At 34.6% G+C, this 26,338-nt stretch overlaps 1 protein-coding gene across 4 annotated transcripts; it reads left to right on the top strand.

Annotated features, from left to right (window-relative positions):
* The first annotated feature begins 6,517 nt into the window (after positions 1-6,517).
* On the top strand, positions 6,518-26,008 carry LOC132302581 (uncharacterized). 4 transcript variants are annotated; one of them, XM_059799488.1, is made up of 12 exons: positions 6,519-6,706; positions 6,782-6,880; positions 7,128-7,212; positions 8,142-8,211; positions 14,847-14,907; positions 15,001-15,054; positions 15,567-15,723; positions 15,813-15,909; positions 19,196-19,305; positions 22,031-22,137; positions 25,431-25,541; positions 25,644-26,008. In XM_059799488.1, the coding sequence occupies exons 1-12, from the start codon at positions 6,617-6,619 to the stop codon at positions 25,758-25,760; spliced, it is 1,158 nt and encodes a 385-aa protein (XP_059655471.1). In that variant the 5' UTR covers positions 6,519-6,616; the 3' UTR covers positions 25,761-26,008. The 4 variants fall into 4 exon arrangements, with proteins under 4 accessions (XP_059655472.1, XP_059655471.1, XP_059655473.1 ...); XM_059799489.1 differs by lacking the exon at positions 8,142-8,211 and having other exon boundaries at positions 6,518-6,706; positions 14,822-14,907; XM_059799490.1 differs by lacking the exons at positions 6,519-6,706; positions 6,782-6,880; positions 7,128-7,212 and having other exon boundaries at positions 14,822-14,907.
* Positions 26,009-26,338: the final 330 nt, after the last annotated feature.

The raw sequence follows: 26,338 nt of genomic DNA on the forward strand, positions 1-26,338 counted from the left end.
TGGGGAAAAAAATGAAAAGCAAAAGGTTGGTGACACTGCCAATCATATCAATAAAATTCAACAAGATCATAAATAGTCAGTGTATTGGACGGTCAGGATTGCCTCGTGGTGTTGGACCGTTAAGGGAGACAATAGATGATTATAGCGATACTAAATTCATTTTAGAATACAGATTCCTATGAAATATGAATGGAGTGTTTTGACTGTTAATGATCACACCAACATGTGAGATTAAGTTAGATTAACGGTGGAGATCCTTTCCTCAATTAGAGTTGAAATTATCGTGATATTATGAGCATGGAAACGAGAAATTGGAGATAAATTGACATGTGAACTATACTTATCAAAGTAGCCGTTTGTCAGACTGATGAATACACACATGTATAATAGAGACAGACCCACCAGGCTTTTGTATAGTAATAGTAGTACAGTAGTATTACAGTAAACTAGAGTGGGATTCTTTTCGAGGTCGTCTTGAACACAAAATCAAAGGTTGTAGCGTTCCAAACGAAAGAACAAGGTATGGGGAACTTTAGGGTTGGTGAAGAATTTCTGAATAAAAACTTAGGGTTGGTGCTACAAATTTGATAAAACAGACCATCCTCTGGAATATTCTGTGGAGACCACTCTAGAAAACCACCCACATTCTAGAAAGACCAAATAACCCTTCAAAAAAAAAAATAAATAAAAAAGAAAAGAGGCAAAGTTGTGGCCACTATCTCTTTATACATGGTTATAATGGTCAAAGCTTTCCACCATTCTACAGTCTTAAAAAGTGGGTTGTCAACTAAAAATATGATAGCAATTGTCTCGATAATTAGTGAATTAGTAATTTTTTTTTATAGATTTTAGAATATCAGATTTTGACTATTTTCATTTATTATCTAACATCTAACACCTATTGTCTTATAAAATAAAAATTAAAAATATAATGATTCAGGTCATACTAGTAAAAGATTTATCACTCAAAATATGTCTAAATAATCTAAAAATCTTTGAATGTTGTAGGTTTAATTTATGAACTATGATAGCATTGTTGTAACAACTATTCCATGCAACCCAAGGTTAAGGTATTAAGTAAAACATTAGGACCATAATTAATGTTTCATTATTTAAAGTCGAATCCTTTGAAATGTTTTCATTGTCACGAAATCCATTATACAACATGAATCTGAATTATGTATTTCTTATTTTTAATTTGTGATCTCGAGGCCTAAAGATTATCATCTTTGGGCGTCCATATATATGTATAATATTTATGGCATTTTTCTAGCATTCGCCTTGTCGTTTCTGTAGAGGACTTTTGTAATAGCACATGAGAGCGTGACATTGCAAATTTCATTCCAAAGAGTCCCCCACACCTACCCGCCATAAAATACGTGTGTATATATATATATATATATAGACACACACACACATATAGGCTGAGCCATCTATAATTCTCTGTGCTTTACAGCTTCAATTCCTCTTTTTAGGTTTAGCCACCTTTTAATCATCCATCTGTATTTGTCCCACAAGTCCACAACCATGTCGATCTACTGGCACATATATAATTATCAGTCTACATTTTTCTTTTGCCATTTTTTTTTCCCGGTTTTTCCCTGCTTTTTGCAACATCATTTTATTTTTTTATTTATTTTTATTTTTTCTATACAACTTAACTTGTATAGTGCAAACATGACAGATCAAGAAAAAGTGAAGATTTTTCGTCCGACATCAATTAGATGGTGGGATGTGACAAAAAGTAGTGTAAAATGATGGGATTAGCAGATATCGGCCTAAGAATCACTGGTCAAATAAGAAAAAATAAATTTAAACGGTTTGAACATATACAAAGGAGATATTTAAATGCATTTAAGAAGAGAAAAATTAGTTTTCATATACGGTAATAGGCGGGAAGGACAACAGAGAATACCGTAAAATAATTTATTAAAAATTATTTTAAAAAATTAAGTGCATGTTTGGGGGAGCTTCTTGGGGGCTTCCAAACCTAAGAAGCACTTCCAAAAAAAAAAATTTAACTTTTGGTGAAACAAGATAAAAAAATTTTCAACCAACGTTAAAGTCCTAAAAAGTCCAGCAAAGATTGAAAAACGTGCTTTTGAAACTCATTTTTCGTGAAGCGATGCTGATTTTAATTAACAATTTTTAATTACAGTTTTATCCTCATTTTAGAAGGGAAGAACACGGATTTGCAGGAAAAAATTCCTTTGGGATCCCATTGGATCTCAAAGACTCACAGCAAAAGTGTTATAAAATATGCAAACTCTCATAAATAAAAAAAGAAGAAGGTTAAACTCTCTGCAGAATTATGAACAAACTTTCTATCTCTCAATATATATATATATATATATAATAGAAATTTTTTTTTTTTTTTCGTAAGACTTCTCTTTTGTTTAAGGTATAAAAAACTTAGGGTTTAATTACAGCTATATTTAAGAATGAAATTCGGTCTAATACTTCTACTAAATTGTTAAAAATTTCTCTCACCATTTTTATTTTTATTTTTCTTCAACACCTATCGATCCACCTTGATCTTCACTTTGTTAGTGATGGTGAAAGTATCAACAATGGAAGTATGAACAAAATTGACTTGTCAATTAATTGTTATTCTTTTATCTTGTGATTTTCACTCTATCACTTTAATTATTTTTTATAAACTTCACAAAAATAAAAGTTAAATTTTTTGCTTATGCATAATTAAACAGCTGTACTTTAAGATGAAATAAGATTATATTTAGAAACCCTTCATATGATGGTGATGTTTTTATTTGTGGCAGTCTAGCTAGGTTTTTATTTTATTTTTAATCTATAGATTATATGGGGAAAAAATCTCGCTATCTTAGAAAAAGGAATTGAAATATTTTGCGGGTAACAAGTATCCCATTAATCATGTATACAAGTGTCATGACAGCAACAACGTGGTACCATGTCAAGTGTCACTTAGCACCACATATTGTGTTATGATATGTCTATAGAATGCCATGTAGCATCAACATTATGGTACTGAAATGGCATACTATTATTTATCCTTAAAAAGACGAGTATTTTTGCACACTTTGGGCTCCACTTGATATTTTATTTCCGAAGTCGAAATGACATATTATTCTTTTTTTAACTTTTTATATTATTGTGCTGCGAAAATATTTTTGTTAGAAACAAAGAAAGAGCTCAAAGTGAGCTGAGCATGAATCTAGTTTGAGATTGAATGTAAGATCATGAAAGTTGTTGAAAATTTGGTGGAGATGAATTTTCACCTATGATGAAGATAGAGGTACGATTAAAAGTTAACTGGCACTACTGCTGGCACCGCTGTTGATAGTGTCTAACATGGTAACTGACGTGGTATTACTGTTGGCACCGCTACTAACTGTGTTTGACATAGCAATTGTCGTAGCAGGTGACACACTACTGCTGGCACCACTATTGATGTGTCTTGGAGACTGATTGGGCGGCCAAATAGGACTTTTGCTAATTATGAACTTGAGACTGAAGGTTGGGATGCGGAAGCATAAGTTTGAAGGTTGATCGTCACCGAGAATGGAGATTGGGGCTGATGGTGCCATTCAGCGATAAACTAATAGATTATTTACCAAACTTCGAAAGAAACTGATACTATATTAAAAATAAAAAAATAGAAAAATATTATAAGTTTGAAGGTTGATGGCCGTCAAAGATCAGTAGCTGCTGGTTGTGTCTGACATGACAACTGTCGTGACAGGTGACACATTAAATGTCCTATATATAAAAGGGTTGAGGGTACGTGAGTGATGAACAAATAATCTATAGATACTAATATAGTAAATGTAATTATATATGGTAATTTATAGTATGCAAGAAACGTATGTGGTAAGTAAATGAGTAAACTTGTAGTATAAAAATTTTTAAAGAGAATTTTATCATTCATTTAAAAATAAGTGAAGTACAACTGTGCTAGTGTTAAAAGATAGATTTTTCTCACATCGGATTGGATGAGAAATGAAATGGATTACGTGTTAGTTTCACTTAATAGTTTAAAATTTTTGGTCGGATCACGAATCACCCACTTGTTACTACTGAGCTTAAAATCATACTTAATTCTTGATCCGGTGTTAAACCAAGCGTCTAACCTGAATGTGTTTGAATGCGTCACCCCCAGATAGGCAGGTAAACAAAACAAGTTCATGGTATATTCTGGATATTGAGTGATAACTTAGTGTGATTATGTTGAAGACAAACAAATAAATTTCACATTTTAACACCAAAACAATATAGTGAGGGCTCTCCTAAACCTTGCATGTGTAATACCAAATTTTTTTTTTTTTTTTTTTTTCAAAAATTCAAGCAAATGCATACACAACTACTATAGTTTATCTTTATTGGCTTGAGCACCGCAAATGCACATACCCTTACCATATTTTATCTCTAATTGCTCGACTACTCAACCTCTCTTTAAAGCTTATATCATATAGACTTGTACATTTTTGTTCTTTCGTTCTTTTTGAAAGGTTAAGCTAGTAGACTAGTGCCCTTTGATCATGAGTAATAGTATCATTCCTCATTTATGTTTTTTTTGTTTTTTTGTTTTTAAAGAAAACATTAATAAGGGTATGTTTGGATATGGTAGATTTGGAAGGATAAGGAGAAAAAAGAGAAGAAATGATAGTAAGAGTATGTTTTAGTGTTTGGTTGGTAAAAAGTGAGATAAAATAAATGATAGAGTGAGACACGAAGGGATTACTATTCCTCATTTTCTATACCTCAAAAAATGAGATAAAATATAGTGTTCAAGTATTATTTTCATAATTTCAAAATTGTCATCATCAATTAAAATGAGAAAATTATTATTCCACTCATTTTATATCTATTTAAAAGGATATGATTGTAATTTGTTTATTATTATTTCTCTTCTTTTCTCCTTTATATCATAATCAACCAAGAATACTATCATTTCTTTTATTTTCTCTTCTATCTATCCAAACCACTAATACTATATATTTTTTTTTTTTTCTCAACTCGTGTGTATCCAAACAAAGCCTAAATTTTGAGTGTTGAGAGAGTAGTTGGCAACAAGTAACGTGTTGGAAAGCGTTGAACATTGAGTTCAAACTTGGTTGGGGCTATGTTGTAAATTCCTAGTTTGAGCGTGATTAGAGGCGGGGTCAAATGCGGCAGAGAACAAACCAACCTCTGTATTTTCCGTGAGAAAACAGTCCTATTTTGACTGGAAACCCTCCGTGCATTGCGGTGGTGACCTTTATTTACATTTGACCCAGTCACTGAATGCAGCACGGAGTCATGTTGATCGTCCTTTGCAAAGCCTAATAATTAGCAAGGCAGTACCTTATTTCACTGCAAACCAGCACACAATTTAAAACAAACTTATTACCCATCATCAACAGCCCCATCATCTACCATTGAATATCGACCCTTCTTTAGCAAAATTCAACTCTTTACGAGAGTCGGTTGTTGTTCTTAGGGATTGCAATCCGCAGGGTCCGGATGGGTTTACCTAAATCTTATTTCATTCATTAAAAAATTAGTCATATCACCAACTGTATGTCTACTTCGGAATAAATTTATTAATAAGTTTATACGGAGTAATAGATATATTATTTTTCCTTAAATAAAGTATGGACTCCGCATTACATACTCTGTTTAATTGCGGGGCAGGTTATGTCATTATTATTATCTAATAAAAAAAAATTAATTCAAATTTGATTGAAAAATAAGCTGGCATAAATTTTAAATTATTAAGTCGTAAATATTAAGTAACAAGGATCTTAAAAATGTAATATATATATATATATAATCGAGACAGGTTCATCACTAAATTCACACCTGCCCTTGCTCTAAGCCCGCTTTAGGCTTTCAGTTATTTTACCATATTCCCTAAGCCCATTTAGGGGACTACTAAATTCGTCCCATTAGGGTCGGGTTGGAGAAATTTATTTATTATTATTTTTTTAGTTTTAACAAAAATTTTTATTTTTATTTTTTTTAGAATAACAAGAGTGAGAAGTTGTTACATGCTCTCAGGACTATTGCTTTAGCCAATTATTAATGGACAAGTAAATAATTGTGTGAAAAATGTATAAATTTTATTTATTACTGTGTGTCTAATGGCTTTAGCTTATATTCTATCTCCTAGATTTTTTTTGTTTTTTATTTAATTTTTAAATTACAAGAATTCAAGCAATTTGTACAGATAAAGGTAATTTACCGGTACGAGAGCAGGCCGAAAAGACAACAGCCCAATAACTTGGACTGATTTATAGAAGAATAAGCCCAATTGTTCTTAAGGTGTAAGTTAATCTAACAAAAATAAAATAAAAAGAAAAAAAAGTTCTAAGTTTTTTTTATTTATTTTTTTGGTTAAAGGGTAAGCTAAAAAAAAAAAAAAAAAAGTTCTAAGTTAATTTAATAAAACAAGTGAATAAATGAAAGAAGAATAATAATAGTACTTTATTTTTTGAAAAGAGAATAATACTGTAGTACTTTGTAAAAGCCAAAAACGACTGGTTTGCTTCAATTGGAAGCAAAACGACTGCGTCTCGACAAAGCTAAATTACACAGAGAGACGAGGATCTGAATTGTGTGATCGTATTGGTCAACGATCGAGACTCGGTGAGGGACGATGACTGACGGTTGGATCCGAGCTCTTGTGGAAGCAATCCACTCGAGCCCTACTCAGGCTGTTCTCTATCTCTCCGGCGGAGCTTCTCAGGTTTCTCTCTCTACACACACATATATTATATGTATATATACTGATTGATAATGAGATAGCATCAAATTTATGCAGTCGTTAGGAAGCTTGATGTCAGTACCTGGAGCTTCAAACACTGTGCTTGAAGCTGTGGTCCCTTATTCAAGAATGTCCATGATCCAATTGCTCGGAAAGGTCGTTTTTGCATCACTCCCTTCGAATCGATAGTCATCAATTGTCTTCATATATATATATATATGTATGTATGTATGTCAACTGTAACATTAATTTTCACCTTAATTAGAAATTTTAAAATTTCATTTCCAACAGTTTTTTCTTCTTTTAAATCATCCAGAAAAATCTGGTAATTGTTGTCATTGTTTTATTAATTTTTCTTCTCATTGGCTATTTGGGGTATGTACCTTTGTCTGTGTGTGTTAAGGTTCCTGCCCAATTCTCTAGTCGCCAAACTGCAGAGGAAATGGCATTATTGGCTTATAATCGTGCACTCAAGCTCTCTAACCCAGGTTTACCTCATCATTTTGTATTTGAACAAGACATTCAGTTTAGAATTCTTGCAATTTATATCAATAATCAGTTACTTTAATTGGAAACTGTTAAATTACTGTCGAGATATGAGTCTTGGACTCAAAGGTATTATGCTGTTAATCCATTCAGTCTCTAGAAGTATGTATTTTTAATTTTTCTTTTGGGTTCAAATGGCTGGCAATGGAAACTGTTTCTGGAGTTATTGTACATCAGCTTGTCAAGTGATCACAATTGGTGTACACTACGATCCTTATTGTGCAATCATGAGATTCATATCGTGTTCAAAGATGATGAATTTCTATTTTTACATTTTAAGGGCAAAAATCGAGTAGAATTTATAAAAGACTTCTATTTGTAAAGAAAAACATATAAATGAAGTCAGTCTAATGACGTATATATTAATTGGTTTAAGATGTTAAAGAGTTTTGACTCTTATAGTCACTGCCAGTCTGCCATGATGGAGTCTAAGAGTCATGTAGTTCTAAGTAGGAACTAGTATAAAAAAAGGGGTGTATCTTCGTTTGTTTGATGGTCGAATGAATGACTGAATCGTACATTGTGTTTAGATAAGTAACATTGAAATGAAATATTAAGATCAGCACTGCAAGTTGGTAACTTTTGGATTTTGTTATATAATATTCCAACATGAACCATATCTACATTGTTAGTGGACACTATATTTTGGTATTGCTTTGGAGCGGCTCTGCTTGGGGCCAAAACTCTTAGAAGCTGCCTGATATAATCTCAGCATTTATTGTATAATTACTGCTGATAGTCAGGTGCAAGTACTTCCACTACCTAAGTATGTTAGCTGAAAACATGAATTTCATAGGTAACATTTATATGCTAAATAGAATTTGCTATCACTATTGTGCTTAATATTGTGTCTTTTTTATCCATTCGACAGGTTCCCCTGTTCTAGGTGTGGGTTTCACTGGTTCTTTGGCCAGCACACGCCCAAAACTTGGGGAACACAGGTATTGTGAATATATATATATATATATATGCATGTATGTATTAATTTGAAGCTTTAATTCAATGTTAATATATAAACATAAATTTGTATTTTTTTTTCCTGGGTTTGGATTAGGAAAGTGTCTGAGTGGGTAAATGAGTTGTTATTTCACAATAATCATTTACCATTGATGGGGATTTAATAGTGATTAAAAGTTAGCTTATTAGCCTGGATCAGTTTCACTTTCATCTCCTTTACACAGTCATGTTTTGCTGGAATTGAGCAACAATGTGGGCTGATGTAGAGAGAACTGGCATGATGTCTTTTAAGAGAATTTAAATAGAGACTAATTGATGCAACAGCGGGTAGGAGCAATTCGAAATCAGAATTCAAGTAGAATCAGAAAGAGATTGAGAGAGAAAGGGAAGAAGAATAGAGGGAAGAGGAATCAGAAGAGAAGAAGAATTCAGAGGGAGAAGAAATCACGATAATCTCAAAATTCAATATCAATAATAATCATCAAAAGCTGCCCTTCACAATGTCTAAACCAACATATAAATAGGCATCGAAGAAAAACCCTAATCAACCTATTACCATAAATAAAACCCTAAATTGCTGAAATATCCCATAATAATAATAAATAAACAAAAATCCCTAATTCTATCTTTCTGTCCCACGTCTCCAATAGTAGTTGTGGGCCATGTGGTCTTCAAGCTCTCGGGTCAGGCCCCGGTTCTCCATCATTCTCTCCCGGTTGAGAAGAACTCTCCTTCGGGGAGTAAATGCAAATGTATATCTTCAAAAAGTAAGAGTCAATATAATAAAGTTGTTTTGCTACAATCCATGTAAAATCTGAAGCTGGAAGGTAATCGTGGACATCCCAAATACGATCAATCCTATCCATATACTGCAGTTGAGAAGACAGAAGTGCCGGTGCTGATGCTGAGAAAGATGGAATGACGCCTGTAGGAACACATGCCAACAAAATAGGAGGCTCAAAGGTGCCTCGGTTAGGTAACAGATACTCCACATCAAAAATTGAACTAGTACTCATATCCATAGACCAGTCAAAGAAATATGCATTAAGTCCTGATTTTTGAATGATGTGGACAAATTATAGCATAATCTCCTTCATTAAATTCATGATTCCTATGATGAGCATACGCAATGAGTTCATACTTCTTTTTACTTAAGACAATTTCTTGTCTCATAGCGGCATAAAAATCATGAACAAGCTGAACGAAGGAATCAACAAACTCAAGTGAATACATACATGGAGGTGGATGACAATAATCAATGGACTGGCATGGTAAAGAACTGTAGATAATCTCCAAAGAACAACTACCAGTACTTTGATTAGTCACACTTGTATAAACATAATCCATGATAGGTATAAACAAGTCCCAAGTGTCTAGGTGCATGCTAATAATAAAACTAATTATCTTTCCTAGACCTTGATTCACAACCTCAATTTTTGTATCATTCAAAGGACAAGATGCAAAAGGAAACTTCAAATTTGTTCCTAAGAATGTCCAAAGTGTCTTCCAGAAATTACTATTGTACTTGACATCCTTGTTTGACACAATGGAGGTGGATGACTCATGAAATTTAATCTCTTCAAGACAATCTTGAGTGACCTTATTTTGTGCAAATTCATCATTTGGTTGACTCAGTTCAACATGTTCCCAAGGATGCGTGAGATTATGTGCGACAATAGACGAATGCGTTCCTGGGCTAAGGCAATATTGTTTTGCAGGATACTCATGTGTGGCAATTTAGTTGGGTGTTCCTCAATTACCTCATTTTCTTCTTTTGCCAACACTGGAGAGATGTGACTATATTCAAAATTCTCTTTTTCAGATTCATCTTGACAAACATAAGCGACTATCTCAGCAAAATCAATTGACAAGAGGGCCATGGACTGTAGAGCTTTTGAAAGACAAGACTTAAGAATTGTAGCACAATTGTTCAAATCTTTTTCTCCTAACTTGTAAGATTCAGGTGAAATAGTCTGATTTTCCTTTCTAACACTAGCTAGAAGAGGACGAAGTAGCTCTACTGAGATATGGTCGCTTTCCTCCAATACAAGAGTCATAATTTGCTCCATATATCTAAAGATATTGTCCAAATGATGATCCTTTATTTCCTTTAAAAAGTACCAAAACATCTGACCAATTAACTCTTCACATTCCAAATCTAACATTATCAAACATGACTTGACACTTGCAAATGTGTTGAGGATTTTGACCCTTTTACCATAAGTTGGACTAGATGTATCAGATAGATTTTCAAAAGATGATACAATCACGTGAAATACTTCTACCATTTGATCATCATTATAGGGAAAATCTGGTGCTGTAATCCTTGTTAACTCACTAAGGCATGAGGCTACTGCAACTCTAACATCACAATCTGACTGCTTTAAAAACTCTTTAGCAATTAAAGCCTTCATTATTGGAGAGAGTGCAGCTTGCATTGAAGAACATGGGTCCTGGTTGACTTTGCAAAGCAAGTGATCAGTTTTGGTGAGCAACCAAAGGAGCTCATTGATTGAGGATGGAGGTTGAAAAAGCATATTTCCAATTTTCAAAAGTTGTTGTTCCAAATTTATTTTCAAGGTTATTTTTGTTTCCCTTTCATCTTCACACCAAACATTTTTATTTTCGTGTGATAGAAAGCTTGGCCCATGCTCAACGCTCTTAGTCTTGATTGGCGAACACAACCATTGGGGACATAACACGACGTTCTCTTTTAACATTGTTATGCCTTAATAGAATGGTGCAAACATACGAAGTTTTGAGAATAATGCCGAAATAGGTCTCAAATTGAATTAAGTAAACTAAATTATAAACTAGAACAATGCACACAACTAAGAAATCTGAATGCAAATGAAATTAATTATGCTAGAAGTCATGCACTGGTGTGGGTATTTAGGTGTAAAAATAAAGTGGAAACAATGAAAAGAATTTTTTTTTTTTAAATGTGCGACTGAAGCAATTCAAAGGGGTTCAAAATTTAGATGGGTTCAGTTAGGACCTTTTTGCAAATTTCTATACTAATTGAATGGATAAAAGAACTAATAACAATTTTTAATTGAAGTATATGAGCCTTTTCCGAAGTCCAATGTAGATCCCAATTGAATGCTCCAATTGTTGAAGATTATCCCAAAATAGCAGCTGGAACTGGTGTAGGAATTCTGTATTTTTTTTTTGTGGTGTCAGTCTACTACTGAACAGGCTGAACTATTCTGTTGTGGCTTTGAAATTTGGTCTCTTCTGAACTGGGCTAAGCTTGGGCCTGAAAACTCAATCTGCAACTTCCTTAAATGGGCTGGATCTGACTATTTTAAATTTGAGGTTGGTCAAATCTGGTTTATAAGGAAACAAAATATATCCTTTTCAAACCCAAATCTGAACTTTCCAAACCAGACGGGATAATCCAAAGTTGACTTTCCAAAATCAGTAGCGCTAAAATTTTGGTGACAATAAGGAATGCAAAGATTGCAATAACCCAAAGTTGACATTCCAAAATCAGTCACGCAGATTGCAATAATCCAAAGTTGATTTTCCAGAATCGAGAAGAGGATGCTGAAATTTCGGTGAACAATTGCAAAAATCTGGGCACACTTTGACAAATTAGTGTGAACGAAGATCGAGGAAGATGACAACTAGGGTTTGTGTGGTTTTGGTGATGGTGAAGCAGCGGTGCTTTGGTTCTGGATTTTGCAACAGAGGCAGTGGCTGTAAATTTTGTTAGGGTGTCAGTTGGTTTGTATTGGTGGCGGCTGGGGCTTAGGATCTTCAGATGGCCGAAAAGTGATAAATGGATTGGATTGCTAATTGATGCAGCGGCTGTGGTATTTAGATGGATGAACTGTAGATTGGTTTGATTGCTGTGAACACTTTGAATCTTTTGCTCTGATACCAATTGATGCAGCAGCGGGTAGGGGCAATTCGAAATAAGAATTCAAGTAGAATCAGAAAGAGATTGAGAGAGAATGGGAAGAAGAATAGAGGGAAGAGGAATCAGAAGAGAAGAAGAATTCAGAGGGAGAAGGAATCACGATAATCTCAAAATTCAATATCAATAATAATCATCAAAAGCTGCCCTTCACAATGTCTAAACCAACATATAAATAGGCATCGAAGAAAAACCCTAATCAACCTATTACCATAAATAAAACCCTAAATTGCTGAAATATCCCATAATAATAATAAATAAACAAAAATCCCTAATTCTATCTTTCTTTCCCACGTCTCCAATGGTAGGTGTGGGCCATGTGGTCTTCAGGCTCTCGGGTCAGGCCCGGTTTTCCATCTCTAATGGTGAACAAATATTTTCAGAGTGGATCCCCTGTGGTAAGGAGTCTAAGGACTTGGGAATGGAGGTTTCTTACGTTGAATGGAGTTTAAGAGAAATCATATAAAGTGATCATACTAACGTATTAGTGGATCTACAGTTGATGTTTTGGATCATGGCCAACTATATTGTTAAGGAAAATCATATCGACTGACTTGTTGTAATGTTCTCTAGTTTCACATTTTTTATTCTTTAACGCCCTATGTGGGCAAAGTGGCATGTCAAGCACAATTCAATAACTATGGTTGCAGAGAAATGCAAGAATCATTGAAGAGACACAAAAAAAAATGCGAGGGTAAAAATATCAATAAAATTAATAATTTGACACTGCTAATTTGACAAACTCTAACAAGGGGTGTCAGAGTTTTGCAAAAGTTTCATCTAAGGGTGATTTGCCAAAACCTTAGGGGAGGTTATAGTACTTCCACCCCCCAAAAAAACAAAAACTCCACTTTGAACAAATTTATGTTATATCTTCTTTTTGGGCCTCTTAAACAAAGAAGTCTAGTTGGTTTTTACCATGCGACATTGAGAAGTTGTATGTTCTTCCAGAGATCATTGTGATTAAATCTCTTTTACTCGATAAATTTAGGGGCCATGGTAAAAGCTTGGATTCAAAAGCATGGGGACGTGAGTTTGAACCTGAAGGCAATCACTTTATGCTAAAATAAATGCCAAATATTAGGTTTATCTCCAATCTTCCTCTTCCGTGGGATCAATATTGGTTAATGACTTTTGTGACTAAATAAATTAAGTTCATCTCTGATTGATCCTTTTTTCCCTTAAAATTTGTCTCCTATTGGTATTTGGAGTCTTATCCTTCTTCATTCTTTTTGTTCTTCGTTTTTATTTATTTATTATTATTTATTTATTTATATTTATTTTTGGTGATGATTAAAATTTATTATACCATGAGTCTGAGATTTAGCGTTAAAACAAATCGAGCCTCTCATGATGGGTCTTCTAGTGGCAAGGCTCAAGCTTTACAAATATTCTTATTGAAGGGAAATACTCAACCATTATCTGTTTGGCTTCTGAATGTTTACAGTTTTCTTTGTATTAAGGGAATACATGAGAGAGATCTTTTATCTTGTAGGAAGGTGGGTGTCTCTTTCAGTTGAGTGCACTGTCTCACAAATGAGGACGCAGATAGGGCTTCAGCCTGATCATATTATATTAAATTACTACGTTGTTTGTGGGGTGTTATTATGTTTTTCCTTGCTTTCCTACTTGTTTGAAGGACTTACTGTCTTCCTTTTACTCTTGAATGTTGTGTCCTTTGCTAAGAACAATCATAGTCAGTAGATTAGTTGTTTATCTATTGTCAAATTCCACATCTGGATCTCATTTTGGGGATTTGGCATGTCTCGGGATATTTCACTGTTGGGGAAGTTATGGAGTTTTGGAGTCTCAGTGCATGGGCACTAAAGAAATGATTTGATATGGACATGTGTGAGCTTGCATTGCTCCAGTCAGTTTGGGAAGACAGGGTTAAAAGAATTGTTGAAGGAGTCAGAAAAGTGGATGTTGCTTCCCTTACGTGAGAGGGTTTCCACAGCAATTCTCATAGATCTTGTGTCTGCCTTACCGGGTAGTTCACTAAACATTGCGTTATTTTATACTTTCCATTTACACCATTACACGATCACAATGTTATCTTTATCATTATTTAAAAGGAAAAGAAAAAGCCACCAGGGTAGTTGTAAATCTTTTAGTTACTGTAAACCTGTGTTAAAAAGCTCATCCTTAGTAGTAGTTGAAAATATTGCATAGGTTGTGTAACTGTGGTTCAGATTTCATAACTTGGGGTGGGGGTGGGGGTGGGGGTGCGGTTAAGATCCCTTGAATGTGTGAGGGGTCCTCTCTACCCTGCTTGATTTGGGTTATTGTGCATGATGCAAGGTTTTCTTTCCTAGTTTGTTTCTCTTTCAAGGTAAGGGTGCCTTGTCCACACTTTTTATAAATTTTATGTTTCCTATGAAAAGTGTATTGCAGTAAAATTACACTATATCAGTGTCTTTTTTGTTTGTATCTAAATATATGATATGTATTTTGCTCCATTATTGTCTTTTGTTGTCAAGTATATATAAGTATATATTGTTATTGTAGTGCATTTTTGACCTTTTTTCTTTTAGATTCTGACATGGAAACCTTTGTCCCTTAGAATGCATTTTTTTTCACAGCTTTAATAGATGATTATTGATCTCAACTTGTTTGTGAAGTTAATTTTGATTGTTCAAGTTAGATTTAGATCTTAACTATTGCATTTTTAGATTCAGATTCTCGTTGCATGTATAGGTTCCACTTGTCAACGAGGACATCAGACCGGATGTGCTTTTCTACAGTTACCTTGTTAAAGGTATTACTAGATTATTTTTTTACCGGTGAAATTCAGCTTTTCATTGTAAATATTCAATAGTCATATATACTCCATTTTAATGAATCAATTCAGGGATTGCGAACTAGAGAGCAAGAAGAAAGGGTTTCAAGTCAGTTTTTGCTCAAGGTTTGTGATAAATTTTAAAGATGTAACTGTTCTGATTCATACTTTGCGAAAGAATCATAATGATTCTTTTGTTTTACGTTACAAAATGCTTATTTTAAGATAAATGTTTTATAATATAATCATGAATTATTATGCTTTGATTTCTGAAAGAGATGGCCATTCTAAAGTCTAAACTATTAATTTATTTTTAATACCATGGATTGCATGCATTGTTTGTGAAAATTGTCATATCTGCAGGAAAGGATTATTGTAGATGAGAATGGAACTTGTCCAATATATTGTAGAGCTTAGGATCAGTATACCTTAGCTGTTATATATTACGAGATTTACTACATGGAAAGTTCTAGTGTCCTAACTGTGGATTTACCAATGTTTGCCATGACAAAACTTGGATATAGCATGAATATCCTTCTTAAAATTTGTAATTCTGATACTTCTGTTGTGTCATGAAGTTGCATTTATCCTCTGTTGCCACCAGTCTTGACTAATTGTCATTTATCTTTTCGTTACAGGCAATTGCAAATGCTTGCAACGTACCAGCAACATTTGATTCAGAATTGTCTGAATCTGAAGTTCCTGATGAATGTGTAGAGCACTTTGATGAAGACAAACAACTAGAGCAACTTATAAGTGGGCAAATATGCTTTAAGGTTTATCCATTTTCAAGTGGTATGGTTTAACCCTTATGTCGTACCAACCTCTATTAAGTGACACTTAAACCTTTTGTTTATTCTTCTTTTTCGAATAATGTTTTGCAGAGAAGGATCTGTCAAATTCAGAAAGGAAGATAATCTTACCTGGTTCATTTAATCCTTTACATGATGGTCATCTAAAGCTCTTGGAAGTTGCTACTAGGTAAATGGATGACTTCCTGAAAATTATGATTCTGAAACGATTTACTCACTTTTGAATCATTTGGTGAATTAAATGTGCATTATAGGTATTGGCATGACAGGTTTGTAGCCTTTCCGAAAAATTATCTTATCTTTTCTTAATTCTCTTTTCATTTTCAAAAGAATTTTTTTTATAGTTTTGTGTGATACTGGAGGTATGGGAGTTGTTTCCCAGTTCTTATTCTGTGTGTAATTATTTCATAGAAACGGAGTAGGAAAGTGCATCTTTTTTCTTTTGTTTTTACCTTTAGCATGTTGGGTAGATTCTTCTATTTCTTCAAGAGTCACTGAAATATAGGTTGTCTCTCTATACCTGAAAAGTTTATCTTTCGGCACTGCAATGCTGGCAGGTACATAAAACTTTCTATTATTAGCGTATGACTGTTAAATCTTTATTTGTATAAGAGGATTGTGTTAGTGTATACATTTGACCTTGATTAAGTAACAATATTCATTTCTCAAGTCTGCGTAATATGCAATAACACATAATCATGTCAATTTAATTGAAAAAAATATTACTGACTATATATGTCGAATATGTAAATTCTTTTAGGGTAAATTACACTGACCTTCCCTAACATTTGCCACAATTACATGTACCTCCCCTGTGGTTTTAAAAAAGACTCCGACCTCCCCTAAAAACGAAACCTTGTTACACAAACACCCCTACTAGTGACGGTCCGTCAAATTGACTAACAGAATTGAATTGCTAATTTTACCTAAATGTCCGCAGTATTGACTGAAATTACAATGTTGCCCAACTCATTATACCCCTAACATTCGAATCCCCACTTTCCCATTCTTTCTGGGGATGACAATGTTCAAGCTGGTAAACATGGAAATAATGATTACAACTGTAATTAGAAACCACACTACACATTAATGAAGGTCTCTGCAAACCCTAATTTTCTGAAATTTCTAATTTTGAGTGGAATTTGGTGGTCTTGGTTTTATGGTTTATTGAAACAATATATTGATTTGATGGGAATTGAAAAATAATGCATGAAGTCTAGGGTCAGTAGTATCGTTGATCATCATGGTCGACTATGAGTCTAACCGTCGTCATTATCGTACAGAGAATTTATTCATCGTTGTCGTTGTGTGGTTTCCATTGAAGGTCATCGGTGTCTTGTTGATCGTTGTTGTGTGGTGGTCGTTGTTGTAGGGCGTCGTCGTTTGCCAGTAATTGCCATCATGGTTATCATTTGGTTGTGTAGTTGTGGAAATCTCCTAAAATCATGCAACCGATTAGCGCCAATCCACCCAGAATAGAGTCCCAATCAGTTTATAGAAGCACACCAAGGAAACATCGCAGAACCCTTGCTGTCGTTTCCATCTTTAACCGAGAAACACATCTCAGTTGATCTCCATCGTCAATGACTCACCATCGAACCCCCAAGCCAACACCTATCAAATTGAAACGTGAACACCAACCGTTGCATCTCTAGAATTTTCTAATACTGTCGATCTTGCTTGAATTGCTTCTTGCCTTCATCATCACGAGATTCTCATATTAGTCGTCTAGTCCCCATCTTCAAAACTGCGAGTCAGAATTCCCCATGGTTGCTTGTAGTTTGCTGAGTTGACAGATGGTTGCTTTCTATTAAGCACTCTAGGGCATTTACAGTGAACTTGTAGTTATATATATATAAACACAGTTAACTTGTAGTTATATATATATATAGACACACACAGTACACACATGTAACTTTTAGTTATATATACTCACACACACGTGGCCTCAAATAATAACTTGACATAATACAACATACGATTATTCTTCTTCTTCCTGTTGTTTTTTCTTTTGCTATTAGTTTGTCCCAGAACTGATGAAATTGAGTGATCTGGTTGAAATAGAGGTGAAGATTGCATAACAGTTACACTGCAAGATAAGGGTAATTTTGTTATTGAACATCTCTCGAGAGGGTTCAAATAGTCTTTTCATTCCAATGAAGGGCAATACTGGAATTCCATAATGTGAAATGCATGACATCAGCATTTTCCATCGTTGAACAACTTTGACTGTTAAAAAGGGAGGTCCATGTAATAACGTTTCGTTTTTAGGGGAGGTTAGAATAATTTCTAAACCCTTGCGGAGGTCCGTGTAATTATGGTAAACCTCAAGGGGGGTTAGTGTAATTTACCCATTCTTTTAAGTATGTATATATATTTTAAATTTTTTTTTTTTTAAACAGGGTAGTGTTGTCTGGGTTTTTATACCTCAACTTGTGTATCAGTAAACCAATTCATATAATTTCTATGTATTTCTCTGTGAATAGGTTATAGCATTATTTTATGTGGATGGCATTGCTGCTCCCATACTTCAACTTTGTCATGTTGGCCCAAATCATTATTTTCTTTTTTGTTGGGCTTGTATCATGTGACGTTCCTAGCTTTATTACCCATCTTCACCTTATAATATCTAAAACTTCAGAAAGGTCTTAAACATCTTTACATTCGATCATATGATCAGAGAATTTTATATGGAAATATGTGGTCTTTCTTTACCTAGCATGTAAAATTCTGCCTTCTGATTTTAGTATGATTTGAATCAATTTTAACATTATTAAAAAATAATCAAGCAAAAGGGGTATTTTTAAATATCTTAACTCTGTTCGGTAGGAAAGAAAAAAATTGGATGGAAGGGAGAGAAGAATTGATGGATGAGACATCCCTAGGGAAGAGATTGTATATTTTCTTCTTTTTGTTCGGTTGGATAGAAGAGAAGAGAATATGCTGATAATTTACTATGCTCGTTAAGAGATAAGGAAATAAAAAGTTTTAATTGTTTTTACTATTATATCCAATACTATTTATAATATTGTAATTTATAGAGGATAGGTATTTAATTTAAAACTTCTATAATAGTCTACTTGTCTTCCCTCCTTTCTTCCGCTCATTTTTGGGCGGATGAAAATTTGTAAAGGAGGAAGGATGGGTCATCCTTCCTATTCTCCTTTCTTTCCTTGTATCATCTTTACCGAACAAAGGAAGTTCGTTACTTCCTTCCTATTTTCTCTCCACACGTCTTCCTTCCTTCCTACCGAACACAGCATAAAGGGGAAACTCCGTTTCCCCACTTTCTTATTTCATTTAAGACCCCTGAGCCTGAAGTAAAATTTTTCTATGATGGAACATATATGTTAAACTTCTTTTTGTTAAGGCATTTCTACACATTAAAGAAATTTACCATGCCATTAAAAATATGTATAGATGATACTTCTCATGAGTGATTTATTTTTATGCAGCATTTGTGGTGATGGATATCCATGCTTTGAGATATCAGCAGTAAATGCAGACAAACCTCCTCTAACAGTGTCTCAAATCAAAGATCGTGTTAAGCAATTTCAGAAAGTTGGTGAGGCCAGTTAATCCGTTTTGTTTTCAGACCCACACATTTGATGTGGGTTATTTTTCTTTTGAACTTTTTGCAATAGTTTGGGACATGGAATGCCACCATGTTTGGCAATCATAATAGGCCTGGGGTTGCATTGTCATTGTTGGAAATTGGAATTCATAGAGAATAGTTTTCCTGTGTTTGTTGATGAATGCAAATTGGGGGCTTTAGACAGGCTGCAAGTACTATACTTGTAGTTAGACATAACATAAAATTAATTAGGGTCATTAACACTGACCTCCCTTGGGTTTTGACAATGCAATGACATTTCTGGTAATTATTAAGGTTGTACTGCAGTTCCTTTTGGATATTTTTGTTGCTCATAGGTTCTTCTCATCATTCAACTGTTAATATTAATGGCCAATTTTACTGACACCATCTTACAGTTTTTTAAACACACCTAAGTTGTCATCGTTAAACTAAAGAGACAAAGTCAAATATGCACTTAATGAGAAATATCACCAATTTAACCTCATCATCCCCTTCTCTGTTTTGTCTCTCTTAAGACAAAAAAATTAACCACTAAACTGCATGCCACCTCACCAACTTCTTTTTCTCACTTGCTAATTCACTATTGGAACCATTGAAAAACTTCCATATTCACTTCTTCTCTTCATTCATTCATTTTTTTTCCCCCACATTTTCTATGGCATTTCCCCCCATATATTGTGCACCATAACCATCAATGCTGATAGCATGTCTTGCGTCTAGATAAACCAAACCTGGTGCTCATCCCTATATGACCACAATCCCTTCTCAACAAGACACACATCCATGGTCCCAATCCTTTCTACCACCATCTCCAGCTTCCTCTTCACAGCATGTTTCATTAGTTTATCTTAGCCTGTTGATGTTAAAGCTTTCGGACATACATTTATCCAGCAAAAAGCCTCAACAGACTTCGAATTTTCTTAAGAAAGTAAAAGAAAAAGACAAGGAAGAAACTTTGCTAAAAATATAGGCAAACCAAAGGTTAATTGGAACACTAGGTGAGAACATCTAGGAGAAACCATCAAACTTAAGTGGTCTGTGGGAAATTCAATGTGTGGGAAGACTGGACTCCAATTAACTAATTAATTCAATTTTTACACCAGTACATCCTTATAACTTGTAGGAGTGAGGTTCTAAGAGATGAGAATCACTTTGTCTATGATGGGCCCTCCAGTGAGTAGATACTTGGGAGGAAGTTTGATCTGTCACAGAGGGGACCCTACTCCAAGGGTTTGAGGAAGAGAGGGAGAGGCCACTCTTGTGGTCACTTCAGAGGTCTGAGGCCAACGAAGCAAGTCTTTTCCAAATAGAAGTAATAGGGTTGGTTTTCTTCTGCCTATAGCATTAACTCTTACCCTATTTATAGGGGGTCAGCTTTGGGTAAAGACTATTGGTCAAAAGAATTGTCCACTGGTTCCTGATAAAAGGGAATTTGACCCAAAGATGTCTCGAGTCGGTTTGGCTGTACTATTAAGGTGACAATTGGGGACACAGGATTAAATGCCCTTCTGACAAAGGGGAACCTCACATTTACTCTTTCTTTCTCTGCAACAGGCCAAGGAATGGCCCTCTCCTCCGTTGTCCTCCCCCCCCCCCTCACATTTACTCTTCCTTTCTCTGTAACAGGCCAAGGAATGGCCCTCTCCTCCATTGAGGTCAGAGGGGGAGGGACGTCTCCCCCTCTCCACACCACTCGCGGGTCACAAGGTCCCCCTTTTTCTCAAGGATTACTCGTACGGATGAACTCCTTGCCAGTTTAGAGGTTTATCTGTAAGGAGGAACCTTGTCAGTTAGAGGTTTTTCTGTAGGTAGGAACTCCTCACCAGTTTAGAGGTTTACCCGTAGGGAGGGACTCCTTGCAAGTCAGAGGTTTATCCAAAAAAATAAACGGGATATATTAGACGAACTGATCAGTGGAAGACCAACCCAAGAGTGTGGCATTCAAGCCACGCCATTGTGAGCCTTGCTAGTGACCAGGTCAGCGCTGACGTGGCTTTACTTGCTGATGTAGCAGGGTTCCTAAAACCCCACACCTACATAAACTATACCAACACATGCCCATTATATAAAGACCACGTTCTGCCTACACCGTCCAACCAAAATTTCGGTCATTGTAGTTCACCCAATTAACTTCATAATCATTTTAAAATTTGAAAGTGGTGCTTAGCAATTATTCATGCTTCTCTTCTACTTTAGATTAAAGAAAGTACCCTGTTTAAAATTTACACTGGTGCAAAAACAGAATAAAGAAAAGCGATCTAACTCATCATTTCTTTTCATTGTTGTAACTAGATTGGGGTCCAAATTGCTGCTGATGTATAATGGCCTATAACTTCATTTGGTAGCCATTCGGTCATATTAACTATTTTTTTATTTTTTATTTTTATTTTTTATTTATTTATTTATTTTTTTTCTATTGTGGCTGTGACCAATGTTTTGTCCCTTTATTATTATTGTAATTTTTAGTCTTTTTTAATCCACAGTTTGGGCAGTTCGTTGAGTTTTCTCACTAGTTTCTGCAACTCGTATTCTTTTCCATCATGATTGTGAAGTTGCTTATAGAAACATATTCTAGGCAATACTGATGAGTTGTTAATCTGTTAGGTAATTAATTTACTTGTTTCCAAATAAAATAGTAATGACTTGAATCTTTTTTCCTTTTTTCCTAGTAATGACTTGAAGCTTTAAAGCGCAGGAAAGACGGTGATTATTTCCAATCAGCCTTACTTTTATAAGAAAGCTGAAACTTTTCCTGGAAGTGCTTTTGTAATTGGTGCAGATACAGCAGCGAGGCTTGTTAAGGTAAGGAATTTCATACTGCTACAATTATGATTTGCTTGAACTTCTATAGAATTTGTACTACAGTTATGCTAAACGTGAGCTGGAAACTCTTGGAGATTACTTAGTCCCATGTTTTGATGCAGTCAATGTTCGCTTGCTAGGAAAATAATCACTAGCTAGTGTGGCAGCTTAAGCCAAGGAAAATACCACACTTCCAGATAATGAATGATTAATTCAACCTGAAACTAGTTGCGTTCACATGACGGAGCAATCTTAAAAGTTGCATCCCCAAATATACCTAACTTAGGAGGTTACTTTAAGAGTGAAGTACTTATGAGAAAAATAACCTACGAGGTGACAAGTTGGGGACAAGTAGGTAATTAACATGTAGGCAACGAGCGAGTTGGTGGCAAGAAGCAACAACAAAAGAGGCTTCCACAAGGCTACAGGAACTACTTACCAAGGAGGTTACTTCATAATAGTCCGCTTGTCAGAGATAAAAGTTCAAAATTATAAGGTAAATTTTTTTTTGATAAGTAAAATTATAAGGTAAAAATGACTAACAAAATTTATGCACTTGTCACCAGCATGCTTATCACCAACATGTCACTTCACCTGCCTGCTTGTCACCTCCTAGGTTACATTTCTCATAGTTACTAAAATACTGCAATCTTAAGCAACCTTCTCAATTAGGCTATATGTGGGGATGTATCCTTTACATCTTAATTTTGGTATTGACTATTGAATGAATGAATGAATGTGAATTTTATGGATGCATTTTCAGTCTTTGTAAGCTATTTTTGATGGTCCTATATATATATATATATTCTATTTCTGTCTACACTGGAAGTACATTCACAATCCATTTCTTGCCTACAGAAGAAAGACAGAAGTTTGAGTTAGGGATGCTAACTTGAACAAACTATCCTGATTACCTTATCTTGGGGTACCCAAAAGTTTTGAAAGAACTTGACATCAGACTTTCTAACTATTATAAATCTTTGTTAAGCGATTGATATACGTTTATTTATCTACACCAAGTGGTAACACATACAATACTTTTATTGAAGTAGAAATTTTAGAAATGAAAAAGGATGAACTTTCAAATAAGATCATGCACAAACTTGAAAGAACTTTAACGAATGTGAATGATAACAACTCCTATTTCATGTACTGACAGTGAAAGCCTAAAACTTTTGTTACATAAGGTGTTGTAAAGCATAAAACGGAAGCGAAGAGATAAATAAAACAAGTAGAACACACAGATATTACGTGGTTCAACCACTAGGGCCTACATCCACGGCACAAAGAACCCAAAGGGCTACATCACTTTTATAATACTCTCTCAATTCATATACAATACAATGGTGGAGGCTCCTTTATATAGGAGAGGAAATTATGAGAATGAAAAGAATTAGAAAATAGGAAACAAGGAGGATTTTTCTCCACTGATTCCTCTAGTAACACTAAATCTTCAATAATAGGAAACAACACCAACTACTGAAAGATTTTTTCCACTGATTCATCCATTAAATATTCAATATAAAGAAAGATAATAAATAAAAAATAGAACTTTAAGAACTAAACAGTCCACAACACAATTGAACTTTGAAAAGCATGTATGAAAAGAATGCTAGCGTAAATTAGATCCCTTTGTGGTCATTCTTTTAGCTTATTTCCTATTTTGGTGCACACTGGTAGGTGCATTACCTTTTCCTTTTTTGGGAGGTATGCTCATCCCAACTAATTTTGTACATGGCCTATGCTTGATAGGTTAAGAAAGCATTTGAATTAAGATGGAATAAGACCATAGATTTTGGGCAAATGTATGGTTAAAGGCTTCTTATCAGCAAATATATTGACAATGAGTGCATCTTATAATGTTAGAAGTGTACTCGCTTGGATACATGATTTATGGTTCTCTCTCTGAAAACCCAAGTACATCATTTTAGAATAAGCTTTACAGAGAAAACTTGATTTTTGCGTGCCTTTGGCCGTGATACACTTCAATACATGTTGCCTATGTAAGATAATCTACTCTCATTTATGCATGTTATAAGGTTTGAACTGTCCTCTCTTAAATAAATGCTTTTCGGGTTCTATCCTCTATGAAAACCCAACCACGTCCTTGTATAACAATGTTTTTGGATAAAACTTGACCCTTGTCTACTTTATGGGTTCTTCTTTCTTTTTTCTCCTACTCATCCTCTGTTACAATTCTACCTTTCCTATTATGATTGTTCCTCCTTTCTTAAATGATTTTCTCATTATGTGACCACCTTTTCTCACGTCCGACCCTGGATTCTACCATTTTTACAATTAAGAGTGTAATTTCCACAGTACTAACCTTGAAATTGACTTGATTCCATTTGTGGTGTTTTCTCATTTGTTTCTATTTTTTTTTTTTTTTTTTTTAATCTAAGGGATTAAGTACAAAGTTCTACATAATCTTTGAAATTCTTATTCTGTCTTTCTTCTCTTGTTGGTAGGTTAATCAAATCTTGACCCTAGTCTACTTTATGGGTTCTTCTTTCTTTTTTCTCCTACTCATCCTTTGTTACAATTCTACCTTTCCTATTATGATTGTTCCTCCTTTCTTAAATGATTTTCTCATTATGTGACCACCTTTTCTCACGTCCGACCCTGGATTCTACCATTTTTACAATTAAGAGTGTAATTTCCACAGTACTAACCTTGAAATTGCCTTGATTCCATTTGTGGTGTTTTCTCATTTGTTTCTATTATCTCTATTTTTTTTTTAATCTAAGGGATTAAGTACAAAGGTCTACATAATCTTTGAAATTCTTATTCTGTCTTTCTTCTCTTGTTGGTAGGTTAATCAAATCTCTTGCTCGTTCAACACTTTTTGAGCACATTTCTTTGTATTTGATATTTCTGTTGTGCTGTTGCATTTGGATTTTTATTGGTTCATTTCCATTGCTTGTGCAACCAAACCGCTTTTTTCCTTTGTTCTCTTGGTCACACTGCAAATGGTAGACCTTAAATCTCCAAAGGTCCCCTCGTGTTTTAAACTATAGATTTCCAGCCACCACCCTTCAAAAGACAGAAATCTCTACCGCTATTTCAACAATGAGGGGAAACAGTTGACATCCAACCAACATAGAAATTTCTGACCATACTGTGAGAGTGGTCTAGAATATAAACCCAGTAAATAAACAAATCAATCAATATTGTGACCCGAGCTTGTTTACAAATGCTTTCGTTTCTTAATGACAATGAGGCGCTTTTATAAAAAGGTTAACATTGTGTATTATTCTAGCTGATCCTTACAAGTAATTCTTGTTACTTTCCAGCCAAAGTACTATGGTGGGGATTATGAGAAGATGTTGGATATACTTGTCGGATGCAAAAGAACAGGATGCATATTCCTTGTGGGTGGTCGAAATGTAGATGGGGTTTTCAAGGTTTGTGGACATCCCTAGAGCTTGTGAAGCAATCCCGCTCATCTTTTTTTTCTTTGATGTCTTTGGAATAATTAGCAACGTTATCGTATAATATTTCTACAGGTTCTCGAAGATTTATGTATTCCAGAAGAATTGAGAGACATCTTTATCTCAATACCAGCAGAGAATTTCCGCATGGATATATCATCAACCGAAATACGGAAAAGTCTAGGAATGTGATGCTCTCACTGCCTGTATCATTTCTGCAGAATCGGGATGTGGACTTCCTGAAATTCTTGTATTGTCATACAGATTTTGAGAACTTAGTACACAACATTTGTAAAGAGAACTACGTCACTACCTATGTCCTATCTATATATATACTGCTTGTTTCGGTGTATATATAATTTAGAACGCGTTCCAAGGAAATGATTGATCGATCCAAACATTTTGTTTGGGATTTATAATCTTTTGGCATTTCAGCTTCATATTGTTCTGTTATTGTTGTATCGTTAATGGTACCACAAATTTGTTCAACAATGTCACCAGTATCGATTTCTTTCCTTCATTCTGGTGAAGTATCTGCACGGACATGAAAGGGTTCAGTACCAAGTGTCCTCGTGACCTATTACTTTTTTACCTATTATGCTGCTCAGATTCGGTTTGAATGTGAGATTATTTTTTACCAAGAGTTCTACTCTTAATTATTGTTTACCAAATATCAATAGTTCCCCTGCTCGTGTGTGTGTGTGTGTTTTTTTTTGGCATCTTAAAAGAGTGATCTGATGAAAATTTCAGCAACTATTAGTATATATGTG

Source organism: Cornus florida, unplaced genomic scaffold (assembly GCF_030987335.1).
Source record: "Cornus florida cultivar Cherokee Brave unplaced genomic scaffold, ASM3098733v1 CherokeeBrave_3.0.0_Hap2_Chr04, whole genome shotgun sequence".
NCBI lineage: Eukaryota > Viridiplantae > Streptophyta > Magnoliopsida > Cornales > Cornaceae > Cornus > Cornus florida.